This window comes from Parasteatoda tepidariorum, chromosome 8, assembly GCF_982258835.1.
Source record: "Parasteatoda tepidariorum strain Cologne lab strain chromosome 8, Ptep-v5.0, whole genome shotgun sequence".
Taxonomy (NCBI): domain Eukaryota; kingdom Metazoa; phylum Arthropoda; class Arachnida; order Araneae; family Theridiidae; genus Parasteatoda; species Parasteatoda tepidariorum.
The window spans coordinates 58,818,635-58,831,425 of NC_141762.1; the positions used below are offsets into that span (position 1 = coordinate 58,818,635).

The window sequence follows — 12,791 nt, forward strand, 5'->3', positions numbered from 1 at the left end:
ATGGAAAAATTATATATTACTTTATCATATGCTGCAAAATCGTCACGTTCTGCTTGACTACAGCTTCTACCAATAGGGCATATATTTATGAGTCCATTACGAAATTCCACAAAATTTCCACTGAAAAACATATTTTTTCCTGTTACAAAATGTTATAAATTAAGATAAATCTGACGAAGTGTGCGAAATCCTTAAAAAATACAGTAGTAATTTTGTGACAAAAGAATTATAGTCATTATAAACATTAAAAATTTTAACATGATATCTTACCATTTATTAAATAATGTTATCTAAAAATGCAACAGCATTACTCACAAAAATATTAAACTCAAAAAATGTGTAAAATGCTTGAAATTATTATTTTGTAGTATTTTTTAATTACTTTTCAAATAATAATATAGCAACAAAAACAAATTATACTACATCAAAAGATTGTTACGTTTTAGTATTATAGTAAAGCTTTCATTGTTAAAGTTTGTATCAATTCGAATTTAGATATTGAGTTAGATAAAAGTGAAAGTACAATACTTACAAATTAAATTTATAAAATTCAAAAACAATGTTACTGATGAATTTGAGTTAAATTGAAGAAAATTAATATTGAAGACGGTTTTAGAATATTTAAAAATAAAATCAATTCCATACATCAGCGATGATACTACCTTGCATCAATCAAGAAAAAATATCAAAGTTTCTCTTATTTTTTTAGAATTTTCTTAACTGTTCTTCAAAATTATAGTGAAAAACTTAATTAGATAATAGAAAAAAAATTACTTTAAACAATATACTACTTTTAAAATTTCAAAACAATGCTAAAATAATTGCAAAGGAAAAAATAATAGTAAAAATAAACTAACCGTTTAACAGGCAAAGTTATTTTTGACATATACATTAAACAAAAATTTATGAGGTTCTGCAATTTTTCTTCACCCATATGTCCCAAAATACTCTGAAAAATATTTAAAATAATAAGGTCATTAGAAGGGTTATGGCAATAAACAGGGATTTCACTCATGCATTATGTGTCTAATACTCTAAAAATTGTGTAAGTACATATAAAATAAGTTGTCACACGCTCCTTGGAATTCAAAATTTTTTAGGGCAGAAAAAAAAATAGTGTGCCAGCAAAATTATTTCAACATAATTATAAACAAACTTTAAATATAGATACAAAAAATTTATTTTTCTTAATTATTTTTAAGTCCTTATAGCTAAAAGAGAAAATTAGAATAATTCTGGGCATCAAAATTATATCATTGCATTTACTTGATACAGGTCCTTCAATCAGTCCTAATTAAAAACCTTGATTATTCACATATTTGTTATGATTATGAATACATAATGAGTTTCAATAGATGGATAAAGAAAATCCATATTTCAGATTAGGACCAGCTTTTAGTAAAAAATGAACCAGCAGTATTGAAGTCCTGACCTACTGTTTCTAAAGTATAAGGACAGTGAATTAAGGACCTATTGTCTCTAAAGTATAGCAGAATCACTGGATAAACATAAAAAATATGTATGCAAATAAATATAGGTAATCAAAAAATAAACAACAAATTTACGAATAAGAACAAGACATAGGTAATAAAAACAAAATAAACCTTTTAATAAAAACAAAGAAAATAACATTAAAAATAATCACATCCAAGAATACATAATACTTAATTTATTATTTAAAATTCTTAGAAATGACTGCTGATTGAAAAGATTGTGCTAATTTAAGAGAAAACTTTCACCTTAGATCTATATAATTTTATTAGTAATTAGTAGATTTCCCTCCAAAATATATACTAACTGGACTTAAACATACCTAACAGACTCAAACAAAATTAAAAGCAGGATTAATTATAAAATTTTAGATTCATAAAATGACTAATCATCAATGCACTATATTTTATTCAGACATTTACAAAACTGAATCAGACTAAAACATAATTGGTCATTATGTATGGAAGGTTTTTAAATATCAAATTTTGATATTTCAAGCCAAAGTATTTAATTTCAATGATGCACAGAAAATAGCTCAATATTTTTCAAAGACAAAATTTTACAAATAAATTCCAATATTATGACTGTAGTGTCATAATATTGGGAATATATAAAGCATTTCATCGATAAACGTATAGTTACACAAGTGAGCAAATTTAGGTGAATGTTTCTCCTATGCATCATTTCTCAATTAATAACATGAGAAAACTGACCATTCCTGAGAGAATAGCATAATTTAAAACACAACTTTCTACATATTATAAAATTAAAGTAATTTAATAAAAAAAAACAACAACATGGAAACAATGAAAATATTGAATAAAACTTTAATAATAGTGCTAATTAACTGAAAATTTAAAAAAAATAATTTAAAATATGTAAACCTGTTTTCCAACAAGTGATCCATTTTTATAAGCGACTAATCCATTTTCTGCAAAAATATAGTCATATTTGTTAACCACTGAAAAAGAAAATTCACAAATTAAGAATTTTAAATAATCATGATTCAATGTACAGTGCACAAAATCGAAAATGGAACGCTCTGAATAACTTTTGATCTAATGATCGGATCGTCTTGTCTAGAACTTATTCTTAATGAGGGGTGACCTCAAATAATTACCTAGTGTAGACAATATATTTAGTTATGAAATCAGACACAGAAACATACTTTCTCCGAATAAACATACCGTTTTTTCAACGGGTTTCTGACCCCCAAAATATAGGGATTAGCTGCAATCTGGGAAATATGGTCCCCATCATAGTTTGGTTAAGATAGCGATGGCTAGTATGGGCTCCTTAATGTTAGTTTTACTTTTTGTGTATTTCGCCATATCTCGTAAAATTTTTAAGCGAAATAAAACAAATTTTGTGCACCATTGTAAAATTCAATTATCCAAAGGAAATTCCATTGAAAAATTAATTTTATTAAATATTTAATGGGTGTTGGTGCAACCTAGGACAATGTTCCATTCACAAATAACAATTAATAGGAAATTTATAAAGAAAACAAATAAGCAAAAGGGTGGTTCCAATTTGTCAGAATAATAAACAATTACTATATTAGAGAAGAGTATAACAAAAATATATTTGCTTACACTTGAAAATTGGCACGGACCAGCCCTGAGAGAAACACATGGCATATTTTGAGAATTACTGCTATTTAGCATTTTAACATACAATGGTATTTAATGTTTCTCTTCTGATAATTAAATAATAAAACATTTTAAATCATTCAATAGAATTCTAACATGATTATTATTGGTATTATAATATAATTATTGACATCTTGCTTTAAAAATATAAATAAGCATGAAAAAATACAGCACAAAACTATGTTTGATTCTGAAAATATTCTGTATATATGATTCTGTAACAGTATGAAGAGCCTAATGAAAAACACTATGAGTGATATAGAACCACCAGAAATCGTCTCCTATACTCAAAGACAATATGTTCTTAAAGTTAGAAATTTAAAATGTTTTCAAAATATCACTTAATGTATTCTTTCACTAAATTACTTGATTTAATTCATATTAATTAATTAATAACCTCAAAATAAGAAATATTTTTATTTTGTACCATTAGGTACAAAAGCATGTTACATTTAGGTAAATATATATTTCTTTCAAATAAAAATCATATCAAAATGAAAATTAATTTTCTGACCAAAAGAGAGTTCTGTTAATGTTAAAAGAAATACATAAAAAATCAACCTTCAGAGCCTTCATTCATTTGTTCAGTAATTTTCTTCATATCAGATCCTCCTACAAGTCCTATTGAGACTTTCTCTCTTAAAACTTTCAAAAAATCTTTCATTTCATCTGATATTATCTGAAATAAATTTAAAATTATCATAAATGAGGCATAAAAAAAAATTAAAGGAGCAAAAACATCATAAAGGAAATATTTTAAGAACCAAAGATGTCACAAGATAATATAACAAAAGCTGACAACAATAAATATTTTTTACCTTTGATAAAAAGCTTCAATTGCATTGCAATAACTAAGAAATGCAACCTTATTATTTCTTTATAATTTTATTAGACAAATATATTTTTAAAATGAAAATAATAATGTTTAATAGTAAAATAAAATTCTTCAAATTTCTATTATATTATCATATCATATATTTATCATATTTTAAGCATTTCATAACTTTTTAATTTTTATTCATAGATGATAGGGTTGACAACTTTTTGACATGTGGCAATTTAAAAATGGGTAAAATTATCACACAAAAACCCAAAGTACTTTTAAACATTCTACAAATTATATCTGCCATTCTTTCCTTAAATCAAAAGACAGGTAATACAAAACTAAAATAAAAATTATTTCATAACCTTTTAATGCTTTATTACATTAAAATTTTGTTTACATATTCTTGTTATAAATTTATCCATTGATGTAATTTGGATTTTTCAAGTTGTAGATTTTACAAAAAAAAAATATTTCCATTAAAAAAAACAGAAATGATTTTATAATTTTTGTTGTAAGTTTTTGATCCTTGTGTGTTCAGTCAATTTTGCATCATTAGGATTTTCTGCTACTCAAAATATATTAATAATATACATGTTATTTAGATATGAAGTTAAGGCAAAGAGCCTTTATAAAGCTAAAACTACAACAAACAAACAAACTGGTGACAAAACAAAAAAAAGTCCATTTCATATAAGCAAATCTGTACAACCAATTTTTTAATACAGATGTTATGACATAAGAGGCATTACATATTTCTTAGCTCTTAAGCTTCTTAGAAATAAATTTGCAAGATTATTTAAAATTGGTAATACTTCTTGGCAATAAATTTGTACAGATTATTTAAAATTTAATTTTAATAATGCTGGATTGATTTTAACTTTGGCAGTATTATTTTTTCGTTTACTTGCTAATAATGAATCGCTTCTCATGCTACTAAGTGTCATTTTGGATGTACTCATACACTTGTAATTTGATTTTGTTTTAAATGCCCCATGGCCCTTCAGTCTGACTGTTATATATGTTTGAAAACAAATTAAAAAAGAAAAATCATTAATGCTAACACTTTTATTCTCTAAGATTCTTTTTTTTTTGGACCAGCTCAAAAAAAAAAATATGAATAAATTTATTTATTTGTTACTAAGCTCTTGAAAAGTATAGTATATTTAGAATGGTCACTGCAAAGATCATTTTTTTTTCAATATAACTTGCTAAAATGAAATAATTTTTGCTTATTTCTCCAGGAATTATAAAGACATAAGATATCATCATAGCATAGTTTTGCAAATATAGACCATTTCATCGAATACTAAATAGAGTGTAGTTAAATACTGACATTATAACTGAACTTTTGTATGTTTTTGAAGAGTTTAGGTATTATATTTCCGTTTGGATTTTTTAGAATCCAAATGTTATTTAAAGAATATAGAAAAAAATTATGTGGCAGTACATACACCTTAACAATAGATTCATTATGAAATTATACATAATTATGTTGATTGAAAATTTTAAAAAAAAATAATCACAGCATGAGTTCGACAAAAAGATTTATTTTATTGACGCTGATGACTGTGCTTCATAACATTACTAGTTAGAAGAATGTCAACAAAAAAAAAACATAATCTAATGCTGCAAGGAGAAAAAAAATTTAAGCTGTGCATTTAACAATTTGAAAAAATACATAAATATTTCAAAGATTAAAAATTAGTTAAAGCAAAGTTTAAGACAGCAGAATAAAACAAAAAAAAACTTATATATTTAAAATATTTTTTTGACAAAAAAGTACAAATAAAATAATATAAATTGCATTCGAATTTATAACTTTTTTAAGATTCGAAACTACTCAAATGTGTATAAAAGGAATATTTTTATATTATGATACGAGCCAAAATAATCCCTAAGTCATGGCCACTTCCAGGCAATGGCTAACTAAAAAAAAAACAAAAAGATGATAGAAGGAAAAAAAATTTAAAACATTGTAGTAGGGGACTAACCAACACCTCCTAGAAGAAGGAAGGCTTCAGCACGAATCAATTTAGTAGTCTGATGTGACGAAGTTAACTATGCAGATGAAACATAAGAAAGATGTCGTTACATTCGGGGTACTAAGCTGCGCAGTGGTTGAAAATATGAAATATGTCATTACGTTTGGACTACTAAAGGATATTTATGGTAACCCGTGCTGAAGCCTGCTCTTTTCTAGGAGGTGTTGAACTAACTCGAAGGATATAACTAGTACCACCCCATGTAAGCCTTGGGAAAATAATTACAAATCTATAATCAATTTGCTGCCTTGGCGATAGTAGTTCACGTGACAGATTACATAATGATCCCCAGGGGGCTAACTCGAAAGTAGCTAGTAGCCAATCTGGCCAAACCTCTAATTTTTTTTTTTTTAAGATTTGCATGTTTACCCAAAATGGGGAGACTTCTGTATCGTGATCTTGGAAACTAAAAAAAACACCACAGAAAGGGACCAACTCGATACCTATAACTAGTCACGAAATATCCCCTTCGGAATTCTGCAAATTTAGTTTACCGTAATGCAATCGGTTCCTTTTTTTTTCTTTTCTTCAAATATAATATATTTTTTATCGCGAAAGTAAGAGGGGTACCAGATTGTTAACTTTCACCAAGATCTGTTTCCTTTACCTGCATAGCAACAAACTAAGTATTCTTATTTCTAACTAAATTTCAGAAAAAATTAGAATCGAAAATTTGGGTATTTTAAACACTAAACTGGGGGGAACATTTGCACTTGTTATAACAAATAATTAAGGAAATGAGTTAAAAAATATTAAATAGAATTAGGAAATAAATAAAAATTGCATTTATAATTATTTTACGGTATATATATACATAAAAAATCTGCAGATTGTTAAGTGGAAATTATAAAAAAATTAGAAGTCTAAATCAAACCTGTCGAGAAAGTGTCAAAGTGCCATCCACATCAAATAAAACTAATTCTTTTCCCATGTTCAGATAGTTCCGAAAATGTCTGAATTAACAAAATATTTTGGTACCAAATGCTAAAATAATGTTAGCGATAAACTTTAAATAAAGGTTATCAGCGAATAACAATATAACACATAAGCACTTAAGTTTTGATTTAACTGATGACAACAAACAGTTGATGCAGTCGAAATTTGTGCCGGCAGAAACTTTCGTTGCCACTCCAATATTCAATATGATAAAAAAAATTAAATTAAAGCACAATTGACAAAAGACGGTACGAAGTCAATGTCAAGTGAAGAAAATGAAGCGAAGAAATTTGCTTACAGACAAAACAAGCAGGGCGAAACCAGTGAATCAGCAAATTTATACATATGGTTTAAATCTTAACTGCTGTTAAAGTTGCTTGATCGCAATATTAACTTTATTAAAGAAAATAAATGGATGGTGATTGGAAAGCTTATTCCATTAAGGAAGAGCCAGCAGCTGAAATGCAGGTATTAAAATTTCTCCATTAAGCATCTTGGTCCATGGTCAGCAAGTTTGTGTTCATATTGTTTCATTATTGACGTCTGTTATTATTACTTGTTCCCAAGATTTACTGTTGTGAAGAAATTAAATGGTTGGTGATTAAAAAGCTTATTTTGTTAAAGTTAGTATCACCACGCATCAGGGAAAGCCTGGAATTATTAGGAAATTTTAATTTGACTCTAAAAAGCAGGGAAAGTTTAATTTTTTTACAAAAGCCTTGAAAATTCTTTCATCATACCTGGAAAAAAACCAGTCTTAGAATTACCAGTAACAATAATTATTCATTAAGATTATAAAAAAAAAATCAGTTTTTCTGATGAAAAATTGCATGGTATAGATAAAATTTGGTGTGGATTTACGTTTAGTTTCCTGAAATACCTAAAATATCAGGGAAAACTTTCTCTGAAATTAAGTGGAAGCTTGTGCAATTTTTCTTCTTCCGTGGCACAATACAAGACTAAAGAGAATAGGAGGGATGGTTCACTCCTTTGGAGAAACTCTCTCCGCGCCAATCCTCTGATTTTCTCTAGTGACGTCACTTTGGCGCATAACTGGCACTTTTACTTCAAGAACAGAGCGTTCGGTCTTACTAGCTCTAACTAATATTGGAGCATTTCTTTTTGCGAGATATTCTAAGACATTTGTTATTTTCTATAATGACTTTCCTCAGTTTTTGCAGTGAATTTACAAGAATTTAAAACTATTATTGAAATGCCAGTTTGCCCGATTTCAACATGCAAAATTTCTGATAGAAAAAGAAAATATATAATTTTCCGCGAGTTCCCTAAAGTGAATGAACAACTATGTAAAGAATGGATTACGAAATGACACAGTTAATATAAAGCAGCAATACGTTTATTCTGTCGTTAAGAACTTTTATAAAAATTCATTATCTAAATAGAAACTGCCTCGTTACTTCAAAAAGAAAGGCAGGTGAAAAAAATTAAAAAATGGATAAAGTCCAAGAAAATTAAAATGGAAATAAAAAGTATAAATTAAATATATAGTATATAGTTAAAATTCTCCTAATTTCCTAACATATTTTTTTAATGTAGTTGTTCTAAATATTTATGATTTTTTAAAAAAAAATTATATTGTCTTAAATTTAAATATCTATTCTATAAATTATATCATCATAAATTTAAATATCTATAAACAATTGTAAAATTTCTAATGTCATTATGAGCCTAAATTATTATTTTGTTTCAGTAATTAGCCTTTAAGGTTGATGTTTTCTAATGATTAAGTATGAACAAATTGCTATTAACCGCATATTTTAAAATCAGGGATTCTAAATTTAACTGAACTTATTGTTATAAAAGAATATGTAGATAAAAAAAGTGTCGATATATGCTTTCATTTTTTTAAAATTAAAGTTAAAACTGAACTTTTTAACATTCTAACTAACTTTGTAACATTCTGCGACAATGTTGCCGCGATTCTGCCACGCCGGTTCTTTAAATATTTATATATTCTAAATTTGTTCGTCTTCACCATAAGCCGTTCACCTGGGTTCCACTGCAATTACTTTTTAGGACTCAAATCAATCATTCGACCAACTAAATTTTTGACAAAAGGGCTGAATACTCGTTATTATGTCCTTAATTTCAATGCAATGTTATTACAACCTGAAAAATTCACAAAGTGGAGGGAAACTTGAATTTTTAAACTGCTCACTGTTTTTAATTTTGATTTCAATTTTGTGTTGCTTAAGTAAACTTTTTCGAAATAAAAAAGAAAGCGTTTACTTTATAAAAAATCTAATAATTCACTAAAAAGAAATAATATACATTATAAAATAAATATTGAATCTTATTCTGAATTATAACGGCTTTGTTTATATTCCAGGCTTTTGTTTAAACATTATAAATTTTCTTCAATTAAAATATTGAGTTAAAATATTTAATTTGAAATTATATTACGTAATATGTATTAAAGGGTTCCCGAGGGCCTCGAAAATTTTAAAAAGCGGCAATGAAAATGAAACAAATTTCGATATTCTAATTTCTGTGTAACCACAACTAAAAATTGTATTCCAAAAAAAGAATGAAAATTCAAGCTTCTAAACCACTTAATGTATATTAAAGTGGTAGATTAAAATAAAAAATACTTTTTAACATTAATCTAAATTTACAACCACCTCCAAAACTTGTCAAGGTCTGTTGGAACCTGTATTGATTTTTTATTTTTACTTTCAGAAGCATGGCAGTTTTTTTTTTTTTTTTTTTTGGTTAGAATTTATTTTAAAATGAGAAAATAAACTTTTGTATTGCGCAATGTGATCAAAGAAAAATTCTTTTCTCCAATGTTTATTTTGATATTATAAAAAATAATTGTTTTTTTCTAAAAAAGTATTACTTTTTAAATGAATACTAATAATTAAACGCCTTTAATTTTCTACAGATATATTACTAAGTTAATAGATAATAGAAATAAAAGCACTAATGTTTAAGCAAACATTACTATATTTGCCATACACATGCCTAAATACATGTGCGTCCTTTCGTTTGTCAATACTGCAGAGCAAGTGGCCCATCGCTCAAAAAGGTTGCACACCCTTACATTGTGTCATTTCTTCACAAATATACTAAAAACATAGAGATAATAGGAAATAATGAAGATGAATAATGTATAAACTCTAAAGCTAATTCACACATTTTCTCTCACTGAAATATTTCATTTACTCAGTTACATTATTATTACTAGAGTAGTTTTTGTTGTACATTTTTCTTTTTTACTGTGATCATGATTATAGCTTTTTGATTGACTGAGTGATAAATTTAAACCTTTTAAACTATTTCTTCAAATGTATCAATAATAAATTATCAATAAATTGAAAAATAAACATATTTTAAAAACACCTAATTACAACAGAATCTGTTAGTTTTAGTCAAATCTATTTAAAATTAAAAAGTATAAATATAAAAAAAAAAATTTATTTGTGGAAATGCCATTAAAACTTTGTAAAAAGCTTATTTAATCCAAATGTGCTTCAATTCAAAAATCACTTGTTATTATCTTATTTGCTATAGTTTCTACTTATAATTTTGGGAGAAACTATGAATTTTTTTTTAATGTTTCAGTGCAGTTTTTCCTGAAAAACTTTCAGGTACGCAAAGCTTTTAAGCTAATTATGAGCTCAGATTGTATTTTTAAATACAATCTGAGTAAAATAATAATGCATCCACCCAGAAGATCAATACTTTTCCATTACCAAGTTACTATTTTAAAAAATATATCTTTTTCAAAAATAAATTCATTTTTTTTTTTGTATTTCATTATTTGAATACTAGTATTTACAAACCTAAATCTTTATAAATAAGAATTTGGATCTTTATTAATGCTTTGAATAAAAGCGAAATCAGACTTATATTAATGTAATTTAATGTATAATGTTGTTTATGTAAAATTAAAATATTTTAAAAACTATTCATTTTCCTCATTCTATGTTTTTGTCATTTTTTAACATTAACCTTGTCAAAAGTCAGTTGTGTGATATTAAGAGCCAATCAGGATGATTCAGAGTTTTCTGACTTTAAAATGCTAATGTTTATTATTTTTGTTATTAATTAATAAAAATTTACATAAAAATGTCTTTTTCAGGGTGACATGGATTTTGGTGATTTTTCCTCTTCCAATGGCACAGAAATAACTGATGATGAACTTGTGTCTCTCACAGTTCGGGATCTCAATCGTCTTTTGAAGACGTCGGGTTTAAGCCGGTCAGAAATACAACGCATGAAACAAAGGAGAAGAACATTGAAAAACCGTGGATATGCTGCAAGCTGTAGAAACAAAAGACTGGAACAAAAAGATGAATTGCAAGTAGAACGATCCTCCATTTTAGGTGACATTAATAGCCTTAAGGAAGAAAATAGAATGATAGAAAATCAAATTGAGGAATTTAAAAATCGATATGAGAATTTAAGAAAATTTGCTCTTCAAAATAATATTTTCATTCCTCCTGACTTAGACATTCCTTTAACATGATATTTAAAAATTATGTTTGTTGCATTATTAAAAGTATTTATGTTATGCACTTCTAAAAATTATATTGCAATGATTTTTTGGGAGGAATAATTGTATTTTATTTGTGTATTTCACTGTAAATTATGCATTGTTATATTATAATAATCAATTTCTACATTACTTAAAATGTGATGGCACATTATCACACTCATAAAATCTTATTTTTTAATCACCATTTGAAATAAATATTTTTGTGATTAAAGTGTAATGATTTTATTCATTTAATCTAGATTCTTTTAAAAGTATTGTTATTTATTATTCATTTTTGCCTAACTCATCTGTATACAATATGTGATTATATTTCAACTGAAAAAATGAGCACTGAAAAGCACTAACTTGATGTTTTGAGAAAAAGCATGTTTGAAAAGAAAAATTAGCTTGCTTGGAGCTATTAGTTTTGTTTATTTAACTTTAGCTTATTAAAATATGCTTATTTTTGATTAAAAACCAAATTTGAAGTTATAACATGAACTGTTAAAAAAAAAGTTTGTTGCACTTAAATAATAAACCTAAAACGAGGAATCCCATTTCTTCCACCTCTTGTTAATATTTATTTTTATTCTATTTGCACAAGAAAGACAGGATACTATAAAGATGGGACACAGGTTAATAAAATTACTTTTGTGAATAAAGAAAACATTATTTTTTGTCTGAATGTTTGATTTTATATACAATCCATAGTGTGGGTAAAAATTTGGATCTTTGCAAAAAATTGTTAGATTATGATGCAAGCTAGCTTTAAAATCATAGTTTTAAGAAATTATAAAGTTTTAATATTTCATTTAAAATAACAGGAATTTGATTTGTAAATATGCTAGGTATTTTTAAAGATTCTTTTACATTATTTTTATAGAGCTAAAAATGTTGTTTAAAATCAAACAATCCTTCTAAAGGTTTTAACTAGAGCTTCTGTTCAAGAAAGATTACAATTTATACTATAATTGACAATATTTTCTTTTTAATGATTAGCAATTCTGTTTATCTCACTATTTAGCCAAATTTTACTATTTTATTCAAACTCACCAGCCGATAACCCATAAAAAAGCAAGAAATCTGTATGCTGTATAGTGCATTACTAGTTTTAGTATTGTCTATTTCATAATTGTTTTTGTATTAAAAAATCTTTTTTATTCAAGAAAAATATAGATTTTTGTAAGTGATAATGCTATTTATTTATCTTTCTCTATATGGGAATGATGAGTAAAATCTAAGATTACTTATTCTATTTTTGTTATTTTTAAAAATAAACTATTTTACTTAACACTACAGTAAAAATGTTGATTTATTATCTAGAGAAAGGTACAAATATGTTT

The 12,791-nt window shown here is 26.1% G+C and overlaps 2 protein-coding genes across 3 annotated transcripts in view; one reads left to right on the forward strand and one right to left on the reverse strand.

Moving 5' to 3' along the window:
* The window catches only part of LOC107444617 (phosphomannomutase 2), a 12,367-nt gene extending 5,265 nt beyond the window's left edge, over positions 1–7,102 (reverse strand). Inside the window, exons 1-5 of the mRNA XM_016058829.5 lie at positions 6,886–7,102; positions 3,705–3,822; positions 2,376–2,452; positions 858–949; positions 21–120 (exon numbers count right to left, since the gene is read on the reverse strand). Of these exons, the coding sequence (XP_015914315.3) occupies positions 21–120; positions 858–949; positions 2,376–2,452; positions 3,705–3,822; positions 6,886–6,942 (444 nt within the window). The 5' untranslated portion in view covers positions 6,943–7,102. The remainder of the gene's footprint in view (positions 1–20; positions 121–857; positions 950–2,375; positions 2,453–3,704; positions 3,823–6,885) is intronic.
* Positions 7,103–7,192: 90 nt separating this feature from the next.
* Positions 7,193–12,753, forward strand: LOC107444618 (transcription factor MafK). 2 transcript variants are annotated; one of them, XM_043041082.3, is made up of 2 exons: positions 7,193–7,415; positions 11,053–12,753. In XM_043041082.3, exons 1-2 carry the CDS (start codon positions 7,359–7,361, stop codon positions 11,437–11,439), a joined length of 444 nt encoding a protein of 147 aa, XP_042897016.2. In that variant the 5' UTR covers positions 7,193–7,358; the 3' UTR covers positions 11,440–12,753. The 2 variants fall into 2 exon arrangements, with proteins under 2 accessions (XP_042897016.2, XP_087006527.1); XM_087150401.1 differs by lacking the exon at positions 7,193–7,415 and adding an exon at positions 7,516–7,540.
* Positions 12,754–12,791: the final 38 nt, after the last annotated feature.